This window comes from Balaenoptera ricei, chromosome 12 (assembly GCF_028023285.1).
Source record: "Balaenoptera ricei isolate mBalRic1 chromosome 12, mBalRic1.hap2, whole genome shotgun sequence".
In the NCBI taxonomy this organism is placed as follows: domain Eukaryota; kingdom Metazoa; phylum Chordata; class Mammalia; order Artiodactyla; family Balaenopteridae; genus Balaenoptera; species Balaenoptera ricei.
Genome location: NC_082650.1, coordinates 17133190 through 17146398, shown reverse-complemented (window position 1 = coordinate 17146398; position 13209 = coordinate 17133190). Strand labels below are relative to the sequence as shown.

The window sequence follows — 13209 nt, the reverse complement described above, 5'->3', positions numbered from 1 at the left end:
TTGAAATTAGATTGTCTCATCCTCATGCAGCCCCAGTTCCTACCACTTCGGTGGGCGTAAATCAGGACATGTCTGTCTGGCATTCACAACAGAGAAAAATCTGTGATACTTCTGTCATCTGCCTGGCATAAAGTTGTTCCTAAAAGAAAAACACATTTTTCGTTCACCAGCTTTCCCTTCCATTCCTACCTTTCTTTTGCAGGATTGAAGTTCAGTATATATATTGAAGTTTCAAATATGTATATATATTTGAAAAAGCCATATGTCAAATTCTGTGCTAGAAAGAGTCGTGCCCATGTTAAAATGTCTTCTTGATATCATTGATATCTCTGTTCTTGATATTACTCACACTTACACGAACGATTGAAATCTACATGATAAAGAAGGTGATTTTTGAAAGATGAGCAGTTTCATTTGCTCATCGCCGTAAGGGGTCTTCGGGGAATCTGAGAATCGGAAGGAAGGTCGAGAGGTCACCACGCACCTCCTTCCATCCAGCGAAGGCATCCTGTCCTTGACGCCAGGCAGGGTCTGGTCAGCATGGCTTCAGCAATGCCTCTGGGAGTGTGCTGCTCTGAGGCCCCATTCCACTTCAGACGACTCTTCAGACTGAAATTTCTGTCTTGATGAGCAGAGGCTCCCTTTGCACCATACAATTAAGTTACTTTGGGTGGGCGTGCATTCATCTTATTGATGCTTTGTGCTCTTGGGGAAAACTTTTTGTTAAGAAGTATTTTTCCAATAAGCAAATCAATATTAAGTAGGTTTGCGTATATTTGGAATTCATGAGCATGAAACCCAGGAAACTAGCTGTTTGTTTTGCTGGAAAGAAGGACTCCAATTTTCTTCCAGCAGAGCTCATGCTGGTCTTTGCTCCCAAGTTCTATATCTGTCTCCACCCTCAGACTCAGTCCTTCAGTGGTTCAGAGAAGTGAGTGACTCACTGTAACTTTGAAAGACCATTAATATTTCCAGATCTATGATGAATTCAAGGTAGCCAGGCTTTTAAGAAAGACTCCTCTTGCTGGGTGTAAGAAAGCACACCTCCCCAACTCATTTTGTTGAAAGGCAGGATTAAGACATTGCTAGAAAAGAAACCAATCTACTATGTGCTAGAGAGTATTTATGACCTCCAGTATACTTTATCTTTCCGAATAATAATACAACCATATGAATAGCCAAATTCTGCCAGGTTTTTAAAAATTACATTTCATTCATGCCCAGGTATAACCTCCCATCATAAATCCTGGAAATTGTGGAGGAAGACCGTGACAGGCCATTCTAGTGCATAATGAGAGATGCATATTTCAGTGCTGGGACTGATGTTTATGTATGTGATTACTTGGAAGAGGTTTTATTTAACGCACCGTGTCTTTAAATTAGCTCTATTTTAAATATAATCATCAGAGCTACACTTTATTGTATGCATGCCAGGCAGTTTATAAATGTAATTCTAATCCCCCCAGTCCTATCAGGTAAGTTTTATTCTCCCTGCTTTTCCTGTGGGGAAACTAAAACCCAGGAACTTCAAGACCTAGCCCAAGGTCACATTCAATAAGTGGATTGCCACCTTGGACTGATTTGCTGCAAAGCCCACATCCTTTCTCCTGCATTCTGTACTTCAGCTCTTCTTTGGCAAAGAACATCTGATTTTTAGGCACTTATTTGTTTGTCCTTTTCTATTTTGGGGGAGGGGTGTTTATCTGTGCCTACAGAGTAACATATGGTGGTATAAGACCCCTCTTTTATCTTCCAATATTATAGTTCCATGAACCACAAAATCTCACCTAAATCCTATTAAATCTGATACAAAATAGAACTAGAGAGATGATAGAAAAGGGAGCAATGTTGAATTTATTGAAACCTACTCTTTTTAAATAGACACCGCCAGGCTCATAATTTCGATTGCTAGTTAATTTGGGGAGGATTACTGTTCCGAATGACATCAATAATTTCTGCTGCTCTATTAAAAATCCTCTTTTATATTTGAAGACCTAATAAACAAGAAACTATGATCTCTTCCTTGTGTTACTTGAACGTTCATATGAAAGTATAATCCCAGATGGGATAGTTCTGTCTGCACTACAACATCTGTATAAGACTGACTTCACCATGAAATCCATTTCATCCAAACAGCATTTATGAGCAACTCTTCAAATCTCTTGTTTGTATGCATATCATTTTAGTGCAGTTTATTTGAAACACCCCGTAGAATGCTCTTTCATACTAATTTCCCTACAGCATGAAAAGAATTGGCAAGTGACAAGTAATTCTCTGTCAAACGTATGACTGTTTCATTTAGAATATAGAGGACACAGATGCTCATTTACCAGTGGCCTCAGGCCATGGCCCAGAAACCCATCAAGCAGCAGGCAGAACTAGAAACATAATTTTTTTTTATCCATTAAATAATATGTATGCTTTGACACCAATCTTTCAGAAAGTAGTGATCCATAACTCAGCAAGAATTATCTCATTCATAGGATATCACCAAGGCCCGCTAATGACTGTCCCATGGTGTTTTCCTACTTAGACCTCACAGAGTTCTTCCTTCTGGATTCTGGGTTCAACCTTCCTCCAGGCTCACAGTGGTGTCGTTTTTGCACACACGGTGGCCGCAGGAAACTCTCCCATCTGCCCACTGCCCCACCTTGCATAGAGCCCTAAGGAAGTGTGGACTGGGGTTCCTATGAGCTTGAACCCAAGTTCAAGTCCAGCTCTGACACCTCCAGATGTGTGACCTTGGGCTCAGATCTTCCCTGTGGAAAGGGACCCTCACTCACTCTGTCCTGCTGACCTCCCAGGGTTGATGGGGGTGTGGGCTGCTGAGAAGATGCATGAGAATATGAGAGCTCCAGACACACATAAGCTCATTTCCGATGCGCCCCAAAGCCCTTGGAATCTTTGCACAAACTTCCCTTTGCTTCTTAAATGAGACTTTATCTTCAGATCTTGATTTCAAGGTCACAGGACATCCTTAATTTAGACTCACCATCCTCTTTGACCTACTCTTTCTCCTCCTTGAGTTAAGGAGCCTCTGTTGTTCCTTCTCATACCACCCTGTACTTTACTCCTTAGAAGACTCATCACAAACACAACTGAATACTTATTTTATATTCATTTGTTTAATGTCTGTCATCCATTTTTATTGCAGACTTCAGAGGGCTAGTGCTATGGACTGTTTATACACTCCTAAAATCTACATATAGAAGCCCTACCCCTAATTTGATGACATTTGGAGGTGGGGACTTCATGTGGTATCAGGTTTAGGTGAGGTAATGAAGATGGGGCCCCCATGATGGCATTAGTGTCCTAATTAGAAGAGGAAGAGACCAGAACTGTCTTTCTCCACCGTGTGAGGACACAGCAAGACCACAGCCGTGTGCAAGTTAGGAGGAAAACTGGACCATGATGGACCCTGATCTTGGACTTCCGGCCTCCAGAACTGTCAGAGATAAGTGTTTGTTGTTTAAGCCACCCAGTCTATGGTAATTTGTTATAGCAGCCTGAACTGACTAAGACAGACAGGGATCATATCTTTTGACTCATGCCTATATCCCCATGTACAGTGCCCGGCACAGAGGAAGCACTTGAGAGGTATTTGATGGGTGAACTAGTGAGTATCCTGCCCGGATGTTGCTCAGAGAGCTCAGACCCCTCTCCGCTTCATCCCTGCGTAGCCCCGGACTGATCAGCCTGAGGAGCCCTGAGAGCTAACAGGCTCAGTATCTCAAAGCACCTGGGGCTCCCAGACTGGAATCTCTGAGCGAGGCAGGGAGTGTGTGGTGAGCAAAAGGGCTTCAGAGTCAGGCAGCTGGACTCAGATCCAGGAGCGCCTGCTGATGAGCTGTACGAGGTGGTACGGATCACTTCACCTCCCCCAGCCTCAGCGTCCTCTGCTGTAAAATGGGGATAATAGAAGTCCTGTCTCAGAGGTTGTCGTAGGAACGCAATGAGATGAGGTCTGTCGAGTGTTTAGCACAGAGCTTAGATCAGCATTGATGTGAACCATCGACGATGATAAGGAAGGTACGGGTTTTTTTGGCCTTGTTTTGTTTCTCCCAGCGTAGATTCTTAGTCATCTTCGTCCTGCCCATCTTCCACTACATTTCCCACTACTTTTAGGGGTGCTTCATGCAGTAAACATCTGTTGGAAAGTGTCCATCCTCATGGTGGCTAGGTCCTAATAGAAGAAGAAGATTATCGGGCTCGGGTTAGAGCCTTGGGGTGTGCAGCCTTGGGCTGGGGCTGCTCTGTTAATGGGTGTATTAGAGTCGCAAAGGTGGGATCAGTTGACTGTAGTAATTACTTTGGGAGGAAAATCTAATGGAGTGAAACAGAAACCTAAGTGATTCCATCTCGCTTTGATACTTTATTCCTACCTGCATAAGATCATATAATACAATTGCGATGAATTCCTGAGCTAATTTGGCAATAATTCATATTTATATTCAGGTTGTTATTTATTATAGCAGTATTGCACTGATCATTTGATTTCAAAACTAATTTCCTTCTACAAATATACCCTCGACATCCTATAATGTATATTCAGATTTAATGGGAAAAAAAGCGAGGTATTAAAAAGCAAGGCAGTGGTTTTGAGCCTGAAATACACAGAGAAAAGCCTTAATTTGCTTTTAAAATTAAGTAGAAATGGAAGACACTTTCTAAATCATAATTGATAACAATTTGGATTTTTTTTCATAGTCTGGAATGCTCATTTTTATCATTTAGGCTCAAGAAAATTTTTTCAGGCTATTTTCGCCTTTGTTAACTGGTTGGGTAGAAGATTCAAGATTTTTTTAAACGTATTTTTGTAAATATATTTAAGTATTGATAGTTAACAAAACCATTTGTTTTAATTTAGTGGAAAATAATTTTACTAAAGCTTAAATAAATTTGTGCAAGCAGTTCGCCTCCATTACAGTGTCTTTGGGGCTACGTTAATTATAAGAAATGGAGCTCTTAGAGATGTTTACTCAGTGCACAAACTCCTCATTGTTAACCATGGCTGGTGTGTGCTGACAGCTGCCTCTTAGGGAAGCGTAACCCATGGTTAACGGTGGAAAGTGTGGCATTAGCATAATTGTTTGGCAAGGACCGAGCTGGGGCTGCAGCGCTGCCTCCCAGCCTCCTTCATTAACAGTGTCTCATCAGAGGCCCGGACTCTAGTGGGGAGATGCAGCCACATGACTGTGCTGCAGGTAACCAAAATCCTGGGTGAAATGCCCGCTTCTGAATAAAAAAAGAAAGGATTTCAGTTGCTTATGATTATGATTTTAAAAGGGCCCCTGGAAGAAAGACTCTGAAGAGAATTGCTGGTGTTTGATCAAAATTGACAGCGTAGAGGCGGCTTTTTTTGACATTGACACTAATGCATGTTATGGTTTCTATAAGAGGAATTGGAAGTAAAACAGCTTTATTCTTCAGGGACCAATTCAGACAAAAATAGATCTGCTAATGCACGACTTAGAGTCAAGAATAAATTACATCCCCTGAGGGGTCCATAAGTTCATTTGCGCATTGCTAAAGGTACTTCAGACAATTGGGAAAGAATTTTTGTATGTTTTGGAGGACATATCAAGCCAGTATTGGAAAGTAATAGAAAATATCAAATAGTTATTTTATAGTAATATTCATTCTTGATACGATAAACTATTCCCCTGGCCTGAGGATTCTCTTTGATTTCCTCAATAGTAAATAATATTACAAACTTGAATATGAAGGATACAATTGGGTAATATAAGATGAGGAAGTAGCTACCACTCACTGAGGGCTTAATATGTGCCAGGCGGGCACTATGCTAAATGCTTTATACATGTCTCGTTTCATTTTCATAACAACCCTATTACTTAGGTGCTATTATTAATGTCCTCAGTTGCAAATGGGGAGATTAAGCCTCAGGGAAATTTAGTGATATTTCCAAGGTCACTCAACCAGTAAGGGGTAGAACTGACATTTGAACCCAGGTCTCTTTGTTCTGGCTCCTACAGTAATCCCTCGGCCACCCCTGGGCTTCTGTCCCTGTTACCAGTGATGGTCACTTCTATTAGCAGTGTCTTCCTGAACCCATTAAATGATTCCCCTGGGGCTCCTTTCGACTCTTTCTCTTACATAAGAGTGACTATTGCTACTTAAAGTACAGGGCACATTGATAACTCTATTCAGTAGTCCTTCAGTATCAGTGCTTTCATGTCAGTGCTTCCGGCAGTTTCTTCTTTATCTGGCTGTGTCGGTCTCTGTTGGATTCACATGGGCGTGGCAGTGGGCTCCTCTGTGTCGGCCAGGTCCCCTCACCTCCGCTTCACTCCAGGCCCCCAGCCTGGAAAAACAGGTAGCCTCAGTGGGCTTGGACCAGCCAGTGTCTGTGCTTCAGATTTTCTAGAGGCTTTTTCCTTTTAGGTCTTTGTGGTCCCTCAAGGTGTGTGTGGGGAACAAACATGGGTGTCTCTCAGACCGATGGAACACCCCCTATTTGTTAAGTCAAGTGGGGTCTGGAGAGGCTCTGGGCAGAGGGAGAATTATGCGTTTATCTCCCTTTTTACCATGAAACAGGAGGGTCAGCAGAACAATATATGTGAACAGGAACGTATTTGTGCAGGAACAAATATGTTCTGAAAGTGTAAGCTCAGAAAATTATTCTTCAAAAGATCTGTGGAGTCCCAGAAAGGTCTGAGCAGCCCATGTGGTTTGAAGTGTAATCTCTGTGCCTAGAGCCGGCCCGGCCCCCTGGGGCAGGTGCTACCTGGAGCCAGGTGGGTCCTCCTGTGATCGTCAGCGTTCTCCTTTGACGGGAAACTCATGTTGTATAATCTCTCACCGGAAATGATGGAGGTGACCTCTGATTAAGATCTGCCTGAATAAGATCTGTTACTTTTTATTTCTGGAAAATGAGATTCAGCCTGAATTAAGACATTTAATCTGTGTTTTTTTAGCTCAGTGATTCTCAGCCTTGGCCAGACATTAGAATTACCTGAAGGACTTGAGAAAATACCGATTGTCGAATGACTTGTCCCCAAATAATTGAATCGGAATAGCTAAGGCTGGCGCCTGGCATCCACATTCCTTAAAAATTATTGCAGGCAGTGGAACGTGCAGTGGGGGTGGAAGACTACTGAGCTGGGAGGATGGAGAGGCAGCGAAGGGGCGGCCTTGCACTGCTGCCGCTACTCAGGACAGCTCGTACTGCTGCAACTTACTAGGTGCTTAGTATGTACAGGTATTGTTCTAGGCACATTTCATAGAATGAGATTACCCTCATGTCCTCCTTACAGTGACCTATGAGCTTATTTCATTTCTGCAGATATGTATACGGGGAACTTTGAGGAGGTAAAGCAATTTATTCAGAGTGAAATGGCATTTCTTGTGGATATGCTCTGCTATGAAAGTGAGACTTAACCTGTTCATCTATGTACACTATATCTGGTTTTTCATATCATTGCTCTAGTAAGTGCACAGACAGTAACTCCCATGTGCTTGGACTTAACATCTTTGCACATTCACATATGATCTTTCATGTTATATTAACAGCCTCGCTGGGAGGTCTCCACCAGGAAGAGCTAGGTGGGCAGGGTGAGATTTAGAATGTGTTATAATTTAGTCTGAGATCACTTGCCTTCTAGGGAGGGCATTTTTAAAACCATTAAACCACGAGTCTTTTGTTGTTGGTGGTTTTGGTGTATAACTCGATCAGTTTTAGCCCATGGATAGAGCCATGTAACCACTACCACCATCAGGATATAGACCAAGTGCATAGAGCTCAGAGGGCTGGAGTGTTGCTTCAAATCAGTAACCACCCCACCTCCTGCACCCACCTAAGCAAATGCACCCACCTAAGCATATTCCACAAGCCTGACGTTCTGTAAGAGGTTTATCTCCATGCCAGCCGGAGCTAGTGATTTCTTGGCAGTTTGGAGACAGGCCCTTCTGAAAGTTTGACTGATGGTAGGAGTGGACCCATATGGGGTGTATGCCTTTCTTTTTTCTTCTAACTTGACAAGATACTGTAATCCTTGATCCCCAAAGGAAGGACTTGGGACACGAAGAGGAGGCTGAAATCAGAGCTCTAAAGGTGTAGGTTAATTTCTGGAAAGAAATGAAATGATATACCCCTCCAGGCCTCCAAAAATTACAGGGATCGGAGACTGAGGTATCAAAAGTGGACATTCGCAGGGCAGTGGAGAGGGGTGGCAGGTAAGCATTTGTCTTCTGTCCTGACCCCAGACCCTCGTCAGCCCTCCTCCGCCTTTTTGTTTCGAATTTGCATTGTGAGCTCTAAGCTCAAAGGCTCCAAGGGCTGGGGTCTGATCTCGCTTCCCCACCACTTGACACCTTCTATAGAATCCTCCCTAAGACGGTGCAGCAAGAAGCCTCTTTGATGCCTGGGAGCCTGTTTGGGGAAGCTCCTTTTGATAAGAGCGCTCATCCTTTGATCTCCACAGCCCACAGGTTACCAACTTCAGGTTTGAAAATCCTGACAATCATCTCGTTTATTTTCACTCGGAAAGTGTAAGATCCTAGGATGAAAAGCTCTACCTAAACACCAAAAAATAACACAGTTATACCCTAGGAGAATAAAAACTTGCCGTCTCCAGCTAAAGAAATACTTTTTATTTGTGTAGCTTTTCTTTTTCCTTTTCGTGCCTCTGCTACAAGTGCGAGGCCCTTACAGCCTCTGTGTTCTAATAAACCGCAGGAACACAGCTGTGGATGGGAGCTCAGGGATCTGCTGGTGGCGGTAACAATGGGGTCTATGGCACTAGTGCCAACGCTGGTCAGCACTGGTCCTTTCTTTGTGCAGAAAGAAGTGATGTCTTAGGATGAGGGAGGGAGGGATGGAGGGAGGAAGGGAGAGAGGGAAGGAAGGAAGAGCTGAGAAAGCAGGGGCATTTGACCTGAGCCTGAGTGAAGGGGTTGGGAAAGAGCTTTTTCTGGTAGAGGAAAGAACCCATTCAAAAGGTCCCTAACTGACAACAGGTCTCTGTGTTCTGGAGCAGAGAGAGGACTGTTGTGCTGGTGTCAGGTGTGGCAGGAGGCGGGGCCTGAGTCATGTAGGGTTAGAGACCATGGTAAGGAATTGATTATTTTGTTCTTAGAGAAATAGATTTTAAGCAGAGGGCCAACATGGCCAGATTAATAAGGTTAAAAGATCTCTCTGGTTGCTGTGTGGTAGGGGAGAAAATTGGCGATCAGCGAAGAGAGGGCTCTCGCAGTTGGCCCGGAGGGGTTGGTGAGAAGTGGTCTGATTTGAGTAATATCTTGAAGGCTGAGCCAACAGGACTTGCAGATGGGTTGGTACGGATGGGATAAGGGAAAGGGATGGATCAAGGGTGACTCTTGGGCTTTGGAGCCTGTCGGGGAAGGGATGTGTTGTGTAACCTGATGAAGAAGACAGGAGAGACAGCGATTTGGGGGATGGACTAGGAGCAGATAAAGAGTTCTGTTTGGACGGTGAGGTGTGAGATGCCTGCAGACATCCAAGCATCCAAGCTGAGGTGGTAAGGAGTCAGGGGATACCCATGTCTGGAGTTTGAGATAGCAGTCAGGCATTGAAATCATTCCTTTTAAGGAGTTCCTGGGAACTTTGGTTTATGGAAACTTTTACTATTTTAGAAACATTTAGTTGTTTGAGCTCCCTTTGATTCCTGGGATGAATACCTGGAGAACATGCTGGAGTGTGTTGGGATTTCTCGCATCCCTCCTGGGGAAGACACGTTCACACGATGAGCAGACAGGACCCTCTGCAGCTATCCTGACTGCATTATGGTGGAATTCATTCTGAGGATTTCTCTAGACTTAGGCAACCATTTTTCTGAATTCTTTACCGCACGTCCTCTTTACCAAGTCAGATAGAGATCGACTTCCTATTCATGTGTGTTCCCAGTGGAGTGCAGCACAGTAATTAAGAACTACAAATTGTTCATCATGTTCACATTTCATAGGTTACTGAAAATAACCCAATCACGAGCATTCCAGGTGTCTGTGTGTGAGTGTCTTGTACATGAAAATTGGACCCCATTTTCCCTCTGCCTTACACAGACAGCCAGAGTACAGTCATTGCGCACATCATGTGGGTGATAAATGAGAAGACTATGAAGAAAAAGGGGTTGGATGAGGCCTCAGTATGGAAAAAAAATCTGTGAGCCAAAATCCACTTATTTATTACGTTTGGATAAGTTTCCCCACTTGAACTGTCCCTGGCTTAAACTCTGCTTCCCTTTTTTATTCCTATTTCTTAAGTTACTTTGCTCTCTCCCGAAAAAGCACCTTTCATTGACCTTATTCCCTAATCTACTGTCTTCTGTAAACCTCCTTTTGCTTTCAATATTTCCCACATTTTGCTCTGTTAGAAAGTCTGGTCATCTTCACTTTCCCCTAAACTCACCACATCATTGTATCCCCTACACGATCAAACTCAAACGTGTGGCCAGCTGGTAATGTTGCTGGCGCCCAGGCTGCACGAAAGCTGGAGATGGCAACACTCCAGGTGGGCTTTTCAGATGAGCAGATGCCCGAGCACCTTCTGGAAAAACCAGTCTTCCCTCCTCTCTGCAGCTTAACAGCTGTGTGACTGCCAGCAAACTACTGGATCTCTCCAGGCCTCTGTTCTCTTCTTTGTAAATGGGGGTAATTCTAACTGACCTCTGATATGTGAATTAAGTGAATAAATACCTGTAAAACACTTAGCAGAGAAGGAATTCAATAAGCTTTAGTTCCGGTCAGAATCCGCCCCCCCCCCCCCAGTCTTTATTCATCAGGAAACAATAACCACGCACTCTGAAAACACACATGCCACTAAGTGGCTATTAGGGAAGACAAATCAAGCTTCGGAAGCAAGCTAGACTGAAAAGATGAAGGGAAACTGACAATCAAGACAAAGTAGAGAAACAATGCAGTGGTTCTCAAAGTGCGGTTTCAGGACCCATAGCATCTGCATCATTTGGGAGCTTGGTAGAAATGCAAATTCTCAGAGCTACCGAATCAGAACCTCAGGGCCGGGCAGTCTGTGTTTTAGCAAGCTCTGCACGCTGAAGTTTGAGAACCACTGGTCTAAAGTAAACTCAGCAGATATTGGGTGGAGAATGATGGTGCATGTTTCTGCATGTGTATGTCCGTGTGCATACGTACCCACATGGGTAGACTGTTTGTAACTGCTGAAACTGTTAACCAAGCCTGGTAGTATCAACAAAGTCCCACCAAACTGGAGATTAATTACCCATTTTCCTTTGGGGCTTTTGTCTGAATAGAAATATATCTAGAGTACTTATTTTCAATGACTTTGCACTAAATTCGTTTGGGGTTTAAGACTATTAATTCATCAACCTTTTCCTCTTTTTTCCTAGGAAATTCCACTTACTTAGATGACCATGGACCCCCTCCTAGTAAGGTAAGACCTTTGCTTGTGGTATAAATCCCCTTTTCCTTTTCTCAGTACCTACCGCCTTCAATAACCCCAACCAGATCCCTCCGGGCTCTGAACTGTTCACAAGAAAATAGTAGGTAGCAGATGTTCAGTTAATCTTTGACTAATAGTGGGTGGAAAAAGGAAGCACACAAAGATAGCCTAAATGATGAGGGAGCAAGAGGCATCATTTCATCAGGAGCTGAAGCTATCCCAGGCACTGGAGCCTCAAGCTGACTTCAGATTTTTGGTTGCTTCTCCTGTTTGCTGCCTTCTTTGCCTTTACTCTCCATGTCGGACTGTGACGCGATGTCCACAGCCCAGCCTCCTCACGTCTTCATGCTTTGGGCTAGCCTAACCTCTGCCCCTTTCTCCATGGCCTGCCTTACTTGGGATACTCCACGCAAGGCTCAGCCCTCTGGAACCGGCCTTCTCTGCCAGTGCCCTTGCAAGTCTGCCGTGGCCTGGCCTGTACAATCACTTTTGTTCTTAGCAGCCATTTTGGTCTGACTTTTAAGGGTCAGAACAGTCCAGTGAAGTATTAGTGGAGTTCCCCCCGCCGCTCTCTACTTTCTTGAGTGCAATGAAAACCAAATATCAATCTACTGAAAAATGAGGAAAAATACACTCTTTGACCACTTAAGGTGATGCCTGCAAAGTGCGGTTGTAAGTACCTAGTGAAAAGATAATCAGCCAGTAACCTTAGAGGTTGGAAATTTACCCTAAAGTTGGCTTTTGCATTTGTGGGATTTGAAGAAGAACTCCACCACATTTAAGACCATGAGCTTTGGAATAAGGTATTTCTGGGTTCATCTCGGGCTCTGCCACTATCAATATATGACATTAGACAAATTACTTAATATTTCAAGCCTCAATTTTTTGATGTGCAAGGTGGGGTTAAAAATATGACCCACAGTACAGGACATGTAAAAAGATCGAACGAGCTGATACATGACAAGCACTCAGCACCCGGCATGTGATAAGCATTAAATAAACGGTGGATAGTGTTAACGAGACTGGAATAGCACTAAGATTATTGATGAATGGTACAGTGGTGTTTGTCACCGTGGTGAATGGTTTACCACTTGGCCCGCTGCGTATGTATTGAGTGCCTGCGATGCTGCAGGCACTAGGAATACAAATATGAAGCAAAACAAGAATAACCACGAGGTGGCCCCTACCCAGGAGAAACAAAGGAATATAGAGGATTAGACACCATCTGCGGATAAGGACTGCATCCAGCTCATCTCAGTGTCCTCACATCCTTGCATTAGCCTCGACACACAGAGAGGCACATCGTGACTATTCATTAATTCTCACTGAACTGAACCATGGAATCCAGAGCTGTAATCTGAATCAGGTCTCCTGGCTCCCATCCCAGGTTCTTTCCACTAGGCCAGTATTCTCAAACTTTAGCTTGCACCAGGATTTCCTGGAGGCTTGTTAAAAACATGGATTGCTGGGCCCAGACCCCTGAGTGTCTGATGCAGTAGGTCCAGGGTGGGACTTGAGAATCTGCATTTTTAACAAGCTCCCAAGCGATGCTGATACCGCAGGTCTGGGGACCGCATTTGAGATCCACTGCTCTAAAAGGCCATGAATATAAAGAAAACCGGTTCCTGGACATTTTCTGTGTTGCTTTGACTGCTAATAGCCTAGAGAGAGTGGCATGGCTTATTACATAAAGGCTATTAATTAATAATGATGACTCACCACTGTAACCTTTCTTGTAGTGAAATCATATTTTCTTTGGTCAGTAACCTGCCTAGGAAGGCAACTAAGTGGAGGTGGGGAAGAAGAATGCTGTG

General features: G+C 43.7%; 1 protein-coding gene across 2 annotated transcripts in view; it reads left to right on the top strand.

The window, feature by feature from the left end:
- The window catches only part of UST (uronyl 2-sulfotransferase), a 287679-nt gene that overhangs the window by 98545 nt on the left and 175925 nt on the right, over nt 1-13209 (top strand). For both annotated transcript variants that reach the window (XM_059941026.1, XM_059941027.1), the window contains exon 2: nt 11343-11386. In XM_059941026.1, coding sequence (XP_059797009.1) covers nt 11343-11386 — 44 coding nt within the window. The remainder of the gene's footprint in view (nt 1-11342; nt 11387-13209) is intronic.